Source organism: Trichosurus vulpecula, chromosome 1 (assembly GCF_011100635.1).
Source record: "Trichosurus vulpecula isolate mTriVul1 chromosome 1, mTriVul1.pri, whole genome shotgun sequence".
NCBI lineage: Eukaryota > Metazoa > Chordata > Mammalia > Diprotodontia > Phalangeridae > Trichosurus > Trichosurus vulpecula.
Window position 1 is genome coordinate 193,987,210 of NC_050573.1, and position 14,083 is coordinate 194,001,292.

The window sequence follows — 14,083 nt, forward strand, 5'->3', positions numbered from 1 at the left end:
CTAAAGAAGGGGTCTCTGGCACAGGCATGGAACCAGGACATCTATGTTTGTAGTAGTGAGCCCCTAGAGGTACCCCAGCCCCGTACTTGGGCACTCTAGAAAAAAAGCCCTTCTTTCCTTTTATCACCCTACATTCTAGATCACAAGTGGGCTTCTTCTAGGGTGCTTAATTACAAAAGAAAAAGATAGGTCTAGATTGGTGGGAATAATGATTAATCTCCTAAAGTGATTACAGGCAGCTAGTGTCTGGCCTCAGAGACTTAATAGCTGTGTGACCCTGGGCAAGTTACTTAACCATTTGCCTCCATTTCCTCATCTGTAAAATGAGCTGGAGAAGGAAATGGCAAACTACTCCAGTATCTTTGCCAAGAAAACTCCAAGTTATGAGCTGATCCAACCATTCTGGAGAGCAATTTGGAACTATGCCCAAAGGGCTATAAATCTGTGCATACCCTTTGATCCAGTAATACCACTACTAGGTCTGTATCACAAAATGATCATTAAAAAAGGGGAAAATGTACAAAAATATTTATAGCAGCTCTTCTGTGGTGACAAAGAATTGGAAACTGAGGGGATACCCAAGATTGGGGGAATGGCTAGGCAAGTTCTGGTATACGAGTATAATGGATTACTATTGTGCTATAAGAAATGATGAACAGGCAGACTTCAGAAAAACCTGAAAAGACTTACATGAACTGATGCTGACTGAAGTAAGCAGAACCAGGAGAACATTGTACATAGTAATAGCAACCTTGTGTAATGATCAACTTTGATACACTTAGCTCTCCTCAGCAATACAATGATCCAAGACAATTCCAAAGACTCATGATGGAAAATGCTATCCACATCCAGAGAAAGAATTATGGAATCTGAATGCAGATGGAAGCATACTATTTTCACTTTTGGGGGTGTTGTTTTTTCTCTTTCTTGTGGCTTTTCCCTTTTGTTCTGATTCTTCTTTCACAATATGACTAATGTGGAATATGATTAATATGATTGTACATGTATAACCTATATCAGATTGCTTGCTATCTTGGGAAGGGGGAAGGGAAGAAGGAAGAACTCAAAATATTATAAAAGTGAATGTTGAAAACATCTTTACATATAATTGGGAAAAAGAACGATTAAGGGAGAAAAAAAGTTCCCAATGGGGTCACAAAGAGTTGGACAAGACTGAATACAACAAAAGTGGTTACATGTATTTGAATTCACACTAAAAGTTATAGTTGCATCAAATATAGTCATTGGTTTTAGCTCATAGGAATATGCGGTGCGTAGTCTAATAACAGGAACACTTCAGAGGATTCATTATTCTCACTAATCAGGACCTAGCTATACATCATCTCATCACTACCCACATTCATATCATGCTTTACAATTACCAACCTCACAATCCTGAGAGGAAGACAGCATAGGTATTAACACCCCTCTTACACCCTGCTCTCCCCCATGTACTCTGATCCAATGACCCTAAGCCTCCTTGCCACTCATCTCACAAAACGCTCCATCTCCTGACTCCAAGCATTTTCTCTGGCTGTCCTTCATGCCTGCAATGCTCTCCCTCCACATCTCTACCGCTTGGCTTTCCTGGCTTCATTCCTTCAAGTCCCAGCTAAAACCTTACCTTCTATAAGAAGCCTTTCCCGATCCCCCTTAATGCTGGTGCTTTGCCTCTGTTGATCATCTCCAATTTAACCTGTATAGAGCTTGTTTGCATGTGGCTTCCCCCATTAAACTGTGAGCTGCTCAAGAGCAGGGCTGGTTTCTGCCTTTCTTTGCATCCCAAGCACTTAGCACAGTGCCCAGCACAGTAGGTGTTTAATAAATGCTTGCTGATTGATTAACTGGGGAAACCAGCTTGGAGACCCTACCTAGGTAACTGCTCTGGCTGAGGTTCATAGGTCCTAGGATTTAGAGTAAAAGGGACTCTTGAGATCATCTAGCCTAATCCTTCGACTGCAGAAGTCACTCCCAGCTAACTGTAACTTCTGATGGGGGGGAGGGTGGTGTTGATTCTGGATCTAATGTCAGAGAAAACTGGTTTCCAATCCTCCCTCAAACACATATTAGCTGTGTAACCCTGAACAATTCATTTAACCCCTCCGAGGCTCAGTTTCTTCATCTATGAAAGAGGATATTAATAGTACAGATTGTTGTAACATCAATATATGTAAAGTCTCAGGCAAAACCTTAATTGCTGTTACTGGTTCAGTCGTGTCCAATTCTTTCTGATCCCCATCTGGGGTTTCATGGCAAAGGCAGTGGAGTGTTATGCCATTCCCTTCTCCAGATCATTTTACAGATGAGGAAACAGCAGCAATCAGGGTTAAGTGACTTGTCCAGGGTCACACAGCTAGTGTCTGAGGCCAATCTGAACTCAGGAAGATGAGTCTTCTAATTCCAGGGCCCAGTGCTCTATCCACATGCTACCACCTAGTAAACTTTAAAAGCTATATAAATACCAGCTGTTATTATTAACCACTAGTTAATTGCTACCTCTGTTCCCCAGGGGAAAAAAATGCACCACATGCGTGTCACCACATGTACACTATATGCAAGACATTAAAAGAAATATCCCGCCCCATATATCACCCTAAAAACGAGCATAAACAAGACACTACCCCTATTCATCTTTTCATCACAATCTCTATCTCTCAGCTCAGGGGATTGAACAAAATTATCTTCTTGGCTTGTGCAAGTGTCACAAATCTAATGACCTACTAATAAAGGGGAAAAAAATGAACTTGGGTATTAAACTGAAAGAAAAATGCCCCAAATTTCCTTAAAAAAATGAAAATGTTCCATAGAGCTCACAGACGCACCAAGCTGTTGGTGCATCATGAACAGAAGCTATGAGTAACATAATGGAATTAGCTGCTCTCAGCCAAAGCATTTTCTATTATCTTGTCCAATTTCCCCACCCCTGGACTAGAGAAGGGGGAGCCAGGTAGAGCACTGTGGATAGAGTGGTGGGCCTGGAGTCCGGAAAACCTGATGTTTAAATCCATCTCACTTACCTGTGAGGTGACGGCTGAGTAAGTCACTTAACCTGTTTGCCTCAGTCCCTACATCTATAAAAATGAGCTGGAGAAGGAAAATGGTAAACCACTCCAGTATCTCTGCCAAGAAAACCCCAAACAGGTCACAGAGAGTTGGACCTCGACTGAAAAAACAACTTAACAACAAGAAGACTGGAGAAACTCTAAAAGCAATAAATGAATTCTGCTCAAGCAGTCCTGAACATCTTTTAGACTCCTAAATGAACCACTAAAGGAAAACATATACACATTTGCTTATATAGATACAGAGTATATGTTTTATGTGCTTTCATGGGAATATAGTCCCCCAAAGTAGCTATTTCACAAAAGCATTTTTTTTTTCATCTCAGAGCTGAATAAATCAGACTCACAAGTGAGAAAAAGGAATCTTTAATCAAGCTAACAGAGTAACAAGCCTGCAGCCCTGGGTCCACCCACGTCCTGAATACCTGGATGTCCAATAAGGAAACTTACTGGAAAGGTTATTATACTTTCAGGAAGACAAGGAAGAGGTGGTCATATGAGGGGTAGTGAGGCCTGGCCATAAGCACCCCTCCGCCTTTGACAAACTGGGCAAGGAAACTCCTGGTTTTTTACCTTCATGATCTAAAGCCACATCCCAATAAAAGGGAAAGGGCAGCAGAAGCTAAGACCCAGCTCAAGTTGAGTTTGTTACAAGGTAAGGTCAGGGACTCAATCAAGAGTAAGGAATCACGAGGACAGACCTAGAATTCTAACATTACTAGGATTATTTAAAAGGGCGTGGCAGGTAATAGGTTAATGACATTAACTATATTTTCTGTCAGTCTTCAAAAAGTGATTTAGATCCCCCATGATCCCCAGGTCCACTGAGAAGCAGCCTGTCCCATTTATCCATGCTCACCCTTCAGTGATTTTAGGGAGGGGTCTGCAAACAGGAAAAAACACCCAGCTCACCTGACGGGGTGCTGGCACCACAAAGGCCTTCAGCTCAACGTCATTTTGGGGTAAAGTGATCAGTACGTTGTCTCCAGCAAACACCATGAGTTCTTTGACTATAAGTTAATTACAAAGAATATGTGAATAGCGCATTAAAATCCACCAGAGTTCAGCTCAGAATATAGAGTAGAAGGCACACAGTAGGTACTTAATACATGTTGAGTGACTGATGGACTGGCCCCCAAAAATCAGACTATATTCACTTAAACATAGAAATCGTTTATATTTAGTCACTTATCATCGCACTCATTTATTTCTCCATCCATGCCAATTGTGATAGAAATTATTTTACTTTTAATGTAGGGTACTCATATATGACTGAAATATAAAAACATTTTAAGTTTTTCACTTGTGCTTCTCAAGCTCCAGTGTAGCAAAATTTGTGAATTAAAATCTGAATGAGCGTTCAGAGGATCTGGTTCAAATTCTGTTTTTGCCTCGACCTCAGACAAAGTTGCTTCACTTCCTAGGCCTCAGTTTCCTCGTCTGTAAAATGAGGTGTTAGCACTAAAGGACCCTGAGATCTGGTTTAGTGGGCAGAGTGCCAGACTTAGAGTAGGGAGAAAGAAGATGAAGCTTTAAGTCTCCCCTCAGACCCTCCTACCAGCGGAGGGATCTTGGGCAAGTCTCTCTATACCTCACTTCAAAAGGATGGTGTTTCATCCAATTACCTCTAAAGTCTCTTCCGGCTCTAAATCTATGATTCTATGGTCCCTTCCATTCTATGATCCATGTGTCCTAAGTACAGTAAAGGAGGGATTAGATATTTAGAACTCTGGTTTACCAGTACTTACATAAGTGGACCAATAGATAAGAGCACTGAGCCTGGAGGCAGAAAGTCCTAAGTTCAAATCTGACCTGGGACACTGCCTAGCTTTGTGACCCTGGGCAAGTCACGTAACTCTGTTTGCCTCAGTTTCCTCATCTGTAAAATGAGCAGAAGAAGGAAATGGCAAAATGCTCCAGTATCTTTGCCGAGGAAACCTCAACTGGGTTCATGAAGAGTCAGACACAACCGAACAATAACAACTAACTGGTGGGGCGCTGCAAATTCAGGGCATTTCCCCTTACCCCACCCCTATAGGTACCATATTGGAGGCTCATTGCAACTGTGTGGGTCCCTGCGTCATTAGGCAAACACTGCTCAGCCCTTCCAAGAGCAAGTGACCTTGTCAATCTTTGATAATGGCCTTCCTCTAGAAAGTTTCCAAAACAAAACCCAATCAAACTCAAAGCAAAAAAAAAAAAAAAAAAGGCTATTCTAGCCAGAATAACAAAAATCGCCCCATCATCCAAAGCCCGCAGTTGCTAGATGAGCACTTATAGCCATATTTGTTCACCTTCATTGTAACCAGGATACTGTGCATTCATTCGAGCAATGTTCCATTTGGCAGGACTGATTTATCCTTAGTTTCACTAAAATTTAAGTGAGACCAAGACAGCAGCACACGTGTGCAGCACAGAAACACGTGCAGTCCAGAGATTCTCACTGCTTGGAGGGGATGGGATTCATCACATCTGGTCCAGGAAGCAGCTAAATGTTGCTTTGCAGCTCTTAACAAGCACAACAAGCACAAGACCCAACAGCAGTTGTCTCACAAGGGGAGCACCTAGCTGTCTTTATTGTTAGCTATTTATTTACAGGATGGACACTTTAGAGAATGAAGGTATTTTAGATATCAAGCCCCAGACACAAATTTTATAGATGGAGAAACTAAGGCTCAGAAGAGTTAAGTGACTTGCCCAAGTGGAAGTGCTTGCCAGTGGCAAAACCAGTACTAGGACCCAGACCTCCTTAATTCTCCAGTGCTCTTTCAATTAAGTTATGACTCCCTCTCTTTATTATTAGCCTTTTTACTGAAGTCCAAGAATAAGCAAAGTCAGAGAAGATTCCCAAATTTCACCATCTATCAGAATGCACCTAAAATATAGCCCATGATAGCCATGACCTTCCATATATCTTTTTCAGTCTCTTTTTTTTAAGTTACCTGTGCTTGGAGCGGTGGTGGGAGACATGAACTGCTCAGTTAGGATGGACTGAGAGGGGCCAGTGTCAGTGGGAAATACTTCAGTCCCATGATCTGAGCTCCGCTGGGTTACCGTTAGAATTGGGCTTTTCTCCACAGTGGTCGGACTGAACTCCAGGTTGGCTGAAGGAGGATTATGGGAAGGCATTAGAACCTAGAGATCAATCATAGGGATAAATCATTATGAATAAACCAGTTGAACACAAGCACACATCAAAATGGCACCTACCTCTTCTGTAAAATGTGCTCACTAACCAATATGTAAAATGTCAAAGAATGAAACTGAAGACTGTCTCTTCAATAATAACAATACGTATTTATACACTGCATGAAGGTTTGCAAAATTTCTCCTTGCAACAACCCTGTGGTGTAGGTAATGCAAGTATTATTACCTCTATTTTAAAGATGTGGAAACTGAGGCTTAGAGAGAGGTTAAGTACCTAGACATGGTTGATAAGTAGTAATGTTGGGGTTTGTATTCAATTTTCTGACCCCAAGTCCAACTTTTCCCCACAATGCCATGCTTCTCAATCATTACTAATTTAAAATGCAATACACAAGTGTGTTGCATAGATGGCATAATAAATGATAGGTAAAGGGGGAATCTCCATGAAGAGGAGAAAAAGCACAATTCTGATGACCCCTGGAGTTACTCGTATGACAATAGTTGAAAATTATACAATAATTTAGGAGTGGCCAAAGAGACCTCTGCAGTGTATAGTCTCTGTTCCAATCATGATATGCAAACTCTATCCCAAATTGCTTCTATAGAATGAAAGAAAAGGTAAAACCTACCGGAGGAAGGGAGGAATTAAGCCTGATAGCCAAGCAGGGAAAAATAGTATGGCATAGATTACGTGCTCTACTTGGGAGATTGGAAGACCTGAGATCAAATTCCTCCTCTGATCCTCAATGGTTATAAATGAATATAGGGAACTCCCTAAGACTTTATTTACTAAGTTATAGGTGGTATCAAATGCTTCTAGTTTGGGGAGTTCCCACCAGGTATGTCAAGAAGAATAATATTTTATATTTTTAAATGGAGGTGGGAAGAAGCCTTTTCCATCAGCCAGATTGTTTAAAAGGAGGTAAAATGGTGAATCAAAGTAGTTTGAGGAGTCCACTAAGAGAGAAATAAGTTTAAGGGAGATAGTAGAATTGTATAAAAAACGTGGTAATCTTTCTGTTGTTGGAAGAAAAAAAGGAACACATTGCTGAACATTCTGAAATTGGAACCCAGAGACTCAGCCCCATCTTCAATTAATATTTCCCAAGCAACTCCCCAAAACACTGCCTCAGCCCTGAGTGGTCACCCAGAGGTAAGTTCAATGCTCTAGACAAAAAAGAAATAAAACCACAGTAAAAGTCTTCAGTGGAGTACATATATGACTGGGCAACTTCATGTAGTGGCATGTTTTCCATTAATTCTAGCAGCTTCTTGGCTTGTCCGTCATAATCTTGACCACAGTCATAGCGACGGCCTGGACTTGGAGTCAGAAAAAACTGGGTCTGTAATCCCCTCAGAAAATTACTAGCTGTGTGACTTTGGGCAAGTCATTTCACTATCTCCAAGCCTCTGTTTCCTCACCTGTAAAATGACAGAGCTGTGAAAATCAAATGACATAGTGTACATAAAACATTTTGAAAACATTAATATATAAATTAATATATAAATATAAACTATTATTATATGCCCAAACTTAATCTATGTATAAATATATTTGTGTATATATTTATTGTGGCTACATATATTTGAATGCATATGTATGTACACAAAGTATATGCAAGTGAATGTTCACATATTCATGTATGTATACACACACATCATATAAGATCAATGAGCTGAAGAGCAAAAATTAAAATTGGCCATATAATATTTAGCTTGTTCTTATGAGGAGCAGAAATTTAAAGGATTAATTCTAGGTAAATGTACTGCGAGCAAATGCCTGTATTCTCTCTGTCACATAAACAATGCAGAATCAGGAATCAGGACAAGCCAGTGCTGGGAAATAGGTGGCATTGGTCATCTGGGTGGGGCCCATGCAAATTCTGCAGGATGAGGTGATTTTTTGATGTGACCTGGAAAATTTTCTTGAAGCCTAATACTACCAGGAAAGAATAGGAAGAACTCAGATGAAGTCAGCATTGTGAGATAGCAGATCCAAAAGAGCAGTGTACACAAAGACTACAACTACGGTAACAAGATTCAGGTTACATAAAACTACCATACCACCACAAGCTTGAAGCATACGATTCTTTCTTCTAACGAAGAGAATTTAGTGATCATCTAGTTCAACTCTCTCATTTTACAAAAGAGATAACGATTACTCAAAAAAACTGAAGCATTTTGCTCAAACTGACACAGCGTCGGAGAGAGACAGGATTCAAACCCAGAGCCTTGGATTCCAAATCTCTGACTTTGAAGCCAGCATTCTTTCACTCATATTTCTTTGCATAACTCTTCTGGGGGAAACGACTTTGTGTATGGTTGTTCTTGTCTACTTCTTTATATTTGTTTTCTTGATTAAAACTATTTATCCCTTAAAAAAAATCAGCTACAAAGTTGAAGTAATGGATAAAGATTTAAGTACCTTGTCTAGTTCACAAAGCTAGTAAGGGCCTGAGAGGGCACTAAAACCCACGTTTCTGGACTGCCTAATAAAGTGGTATCCTGTGCCCTTTCCAGGAAGCAATTTTACCTGAACAGGTAATAAGTTACACATAAACAGTTATGAAACAATAACCTCACAAAGAGGTTATTAATCAGTTAAACGAATGAAAGTTTAACAAGATTCCATTATTCGTGGAAATGAGTGGAGACTATTTCTCTCATAACTGAAGGCATGGTCCTGGTCATACAAGGAAAACTGTTCTAAATTTCTCTTGCTTCCAGTTTCTCTGATACAAAAGATATCTGTGTTAAGCTTCCCACTTGAAAACTTCTCTGCAGAATATGTCCTTTATCACATTCATGGTCTTGATTACATTTTTTCCCTAGAAACCTAGTACAATTGCCTTGTATTTGAACCGTTTGGACTTGAATAGGAGAAAAGGGAGGAAAAAAATTAGCATTAACCATTTCATTTCTATATATCATTCTGGCCTTTGCTCCTAAGCAGAATACACTGGTATTTCTTAATACGTCAACATAACCTACTGCACACCAGGTCAGCAGCAAGGAAGATATTTTAATATAACTAGTCCCCTAGAAGTCAAATAATAAAGTTTGACCTGAAATTGTCCTTTTCATATAGACCGAATGGTACAATATTTATTAGCATCAAAGAAGGCCCATTTAATTTAATATACTCCTTTCCATTTGACTTGAGTTTTGTGGGTAGCAAGTTCATGGAACTTGTCTGTGTTCTCTCAGTCACATAAATAAGGTGGAATTGAGAAGCTTTATCAGCTGGGACGGAGAAGACGTGGCAGTGGCAACACCCATAAGCAGAAAGTGTTGTCGATCATTACACAAGGAAATGGTTGACATCTGATAGCCTGGTTATTTTTAAAAACTAAAGATATCGCCTAATATGCATTTTTTACTTCAAAAATGACTTATTGATAATCATAAACAAAATCCTGGTGAATTTTTTCTAACTACTTCTTCCCACTTATATTTACTTATAGGATACCTTCCTTTCTTATCCTTTTGAATTGTATTCTGGAAGGATGAGTCGCATCCCTCTTTTCTCTTTTACTTTTTCTCCACGAAACTTTTAACTGCGTTTCATCCTTAAGCTCAACAATCTAATTTAATTCTCACTACATGATATCTCAAAAGTGTTAAGCATGTGTGTATGTAAACATAATAATAGCTGACATTTACATAACATTTACAATACACTGTGCTGAGCACTTTTAACATTATTATCCTCACAACAACCCTGGGAGGTAGGTGCTATTATTATCCCCATTTTACAGAAGGGGAAACTGAGACAAACAGAAGTTAAATGACTTGCTCAGTGTTACACAGCTAGTAGATGTGTAAGGCCAGATGTGAACTCAGGTCTTCTTGATTCCAGGCCTGGCGACCTAACCACTGCGCCACCTAGCTGCCCCTAATGTACAAAGATAGATAAGATAGACAGACAGAGAGACAGACAGACAGATAGATAGATCTTTATATATGTGTGTATATTCACATATCTTTATACATATTTGTTCTCTTGATCAAAAATAATTTATCCATTAAAAAAAAGAAAATTAATTATAACGCTGAAATAAAGGATGAAGCAGTGGTTAAGGGCTTTGCCCACTGTCCCAAATCTAGTAAGTGATATGTCTGTGCCCATGTGTGTGAGTGTGTGTGTATGTGTGTATACACACACTGATTTTTCTGCAGTTGTCACCTCTGTATTAATTCTTCTCAAACAATGTGCTCTTTGAGATATCGAGTAGAGCTCTAGATCTGCAGTCGGGTGGACTGACTTTGAATCGTACTTCAGACACTTACTATGTGATCCTGGGCAAATTACCCTTTCTGGGCCTCAAGTGTCCTCACTGGTAAAAAGAGGGGGTTGGGTTTGATGATGTGTAAGTAAGGTTTCCTCCAGTTCTAAACCTATGGTCCTATAATACTCTTCTTCTATCCCATTTCTCTCATTTTTCAGCTCCTTCTCATTCTGACCCTCAACATTCTGACCTCCTCTGTCTATCTGATATCTCTCCTCTCCCTTGCTTTGTCATCCCCAATCTCCTGTTTCTATCACATCATTCCCTTCATGGGTAATCTAACTCCTTTTTTCGGTTCCACTCCTAATTTTTTCACTAATATTACTAATTCACTAATTACTAATGCACTAACAATACTGCCAGGCACTAAAAAAAAATTTTTTTTAAAGAATGTTTACATAGACATGAGTAACAATAATGAATGGTCACCTCAGGTGGACACAAAGCTCTGCTGATTTTGCGAACAGTTTCTGGAAAAAGGTAGTAGAAAATATTCCAAGTTTGACATTTCTCCAATGCATCTACTGTTAGGGATCCAGAGAAAAGGAAAAGATGGGAAGTGAATACAAGTTGAAGGTAACAGGGCTGCACCTTCTCCCATTTTAAGGCGCAGCCTTTAGATCTCCCAAAAAACATCTAGCCAATACTTCTCTAATTGTGCCTACCAATGGCTTCAAGTCAGTGGAAGATGTACAGTCAGAGGGCCTGTGTTTGAACATCAGCTCTGATCCTTACAATCTATGTGACCTTGGACAAATCACAACTTCAACGATCTGTAAAATGAGGAGATTGGATCTCAAACTGCACTCCCTGACAGCTTTAGATGTAATAATAATGACTATGATGATGATGACAACACTTACATAGTGTCTACTATGTGCCTGGTACTGTGCTAAGTAAGTGCTTTATAATTATTATATTGTCTGATCCTCACAACAACCCTGGGGGGCAGGAGCTATTCTTATCTCCATATCACAGTTAAGGAAACTGGAGTAAATAAAGATCAAGTGACTTGTCCAGAGTCTCACAGCTAGTAAATATCTGAGGCTGGATTTGAACTCCAGATCTTCGACTCCAGGCTCAGTATGCTGTCCGCTGTACTACCCAGCTGCCTAGCATCACTCTGCATGGACCAATGGTCCTATGAGGTTCCAATTTACTTCCCCTACTCTTCTTTCAAGTCTACATATGCCCCTAAGTCTTCTCTTTCCCATTGAGCCCATCTTCCTTCAGCTTCTCTCCTTTCAAACTTTTGTTCATAAATCTGGGGCTTCTTCTGGTGTCCCCTTTCCACCAGCAGCAATTCCTCTGTTCAAGTGACGGGCACAGCTGACTGAACTTTGGGGAAAAGATGCACAATAGTTTATATGCTGTGCACCTCCTTTGCTGAAAGATGCAGAAAACATTAACTGTTTAGCATGCTTGTCACATAGTGTTTGCTAAATGCTTGTCAGAAATGAAGGATTTACCCATATTTATAAGGAAAAGCTGCATAAAATGTGTACTCTACATTAGCATCTCTCAGATCAGGCAACTGCATTCATGTTTTGTTTTTTTTAATTTCAAAAGGTCATAGGTGAACCTCCTGAGTCTTTAGTTCTTCATTATGTTAAGTCCTAGCCACTCTTTGGATGTAAAACCCTGTGGTACTGGCAGGCAGGTAACCTAGCTGAGAGATCAAGCAGGTTCCAAATACAGAGAAGAGAAGAGACAGAGACAGAGAGAGACAGAGACAGAGAGACAGAGAGAGAGACAGAGACAGACAAGAGAGAGAGAAAGGAGGAAGAATGGAAGGAGGGGGGAAGAGAGAGAAAGAAAGAGGGAGGGAGGGAGGGAAGAAGGAAGGAAGGAAGAAAGGAAGGAAGGAAGGGAGGGAGGCAGGGAGGGAGGGAGGGAGAGAGGGAGGGAAGGAGGGAGGGAAGAAGGAACCCAGGATGTTTGATTTCCTTGTAGGCTATGCTGCAGTCATCCTTCTTCCTGGACATCTGAGAACAAGTGAAGCACAAAACTACTCAAGTAAAACCTACTTTTCTTTGCACCTCTGAATCTTTAAAAAACAATGATGACCACCAAGTCAGGCTCATTCTGCCTGTTGTTCCCCCTGCTCCTCCAAACCCTGGCACTGTAGTATATTCTGTGCATCCTGAGTGACTGAAAACACAGAACCCATAACACCCACCCACTTCTTTTGGCACTTACCTCTTCTCCAGAGCCGTTGCTAGCCTGCCCAGGAGGCTGAAAGCCTTCCTCTTTTTCTTGTGTCTTTCCAGGCAGTGGGATCTCCTCTGGGGATGGTGATGATCTTTCCTTAGGAAAGTGATCCAGGACAGTGGCCCACTCTGACTCATTCTCCCTTGCCAAGTGATCTAACCAGCATTCCCATTCTCTTTCTCTGCCAGAGAACGGCCATTTCCCACAGAGGAATTGAAAGGACCTTCAATGCTTGGCAGCAGACCCCAGTCCATGTAGTCAACACCACCCTTTGGCACCTGCTTGCCACTAGACTGAAAGGAGTCCTGCTCCATCTCCCTATAGTCATCTGTATACTCAGGCAGCTCTTCTAAGCTATGGCCCTTCCCCAAGAAGGGTAAGTCTCTAAGTCTGCCAGCTTCATCAGATGGGCCTCCTGAATCGCCATGGGGTGACCCCTGTTGGGCATCATCTGTCCATATCCTAGTAAGGGAGGGTGGCCTCTGGGCTGGCCGCAGCACAAAGTAAGGTAGGACTTAACAGGGTCTATCGTCTTGGGTTCACAGCTCTCCTGGTGCTGGCAGTTCACGACATAGCACCGACCTTCCACCAACCAGGCCAAGTCACAGCTGGGCAGGTCACAGCAGGCTGCTGTGCAGGCAGCCAGAGAACTGACTCGAGGCACCCGCATGATTTTGGTGGTTTCCAGGTTTGGGGAAAATAACCGCATTTGAGTAGGTTCCTCCATCCCTGCACTGCTCGCAGAGGTAACCTGGAAACAAGGTAGGCTGAAGTTAGGGCCGAGGAACACTCACCCACCTGCATCCCAGAGCAGAGCAAACCAGCTTACCAGACTGGGAGGGAGAAACATTTTCTACAAGGAGCCGGAAAGGAATAAGCATTTATTAAGTGCCTCTTGTGTGCCAGGCACTGTGGTTATATCTTGTTTGATCCCATTTCTCACCAACTTCACGGCTTTTGAACTTTTCCATCCCTTCAGGATGACAACACCCCCCCTCCCAATACTTTCCAACTTCCTTTTGTGTGCTATCTTCTCCCATTAAATTGAAAGCTCCTTGAGGACATGGACTGTCTTTCTATTTGTACTTCTATCCCCAGCACTTCACACAATGTCTGGCACTTTGTAGGTGCTAAATAGATGTTTATTAATGGATTAATCTTCATAACAATTATGTAAGGTAGGTGCTATTATGATCCCCATTTTACTGCTGAGGAAATTAAAGCAGACAAAGGTCAAGTGACTTGTCCCGAGTACCTATTAAGTGAATTATAGCTACTAAGTGGATGAGGTTGAATTTGAACTCAGGTCATCCTGATGCCAGGCCCGGCTTTCCATACCCTGTACCAACTAGCTGCCTAAAAGAAGACAGAGAA

At 41.1% G+C, this 14,083-nt stretch overlaps 1 protein-coding gene across 1 annotated transcript in view; it reads right to left on the reverse strand.

Moving 5' to 3' along the window:
- The window catches only part of KIAA0319 (KIAA0319 ortholog), a 145,376-nt gene extending 132,353 nt beyond the window's left edge, over positions 1-13,023 (reverse strand). The window contains exons 1-4 of the mRNA XM_036742728.1: positions 12,954-13,023; positions 12,698-12,864; positions 6,005-6,197; positions 3,975-4,072 (exon numbers count right to left, since the gene is read on the reverse strand). Coding sequence (XP_036598623.1) covers positions 3,975-4,072; positions 6,005-6,197; positions 12,698-12,864; positions 12,954-13,023 — 528 coding nt within the window. The remainder of the gene's footprint in view (positions 1-3,974; positions 4,073-6,004; positions 6,198-12,697; positions 12,865-12,953) is intronic.
- Between the last annotated feature and the right edge of the window lie 1,060 nt (positions 13,024-14,083).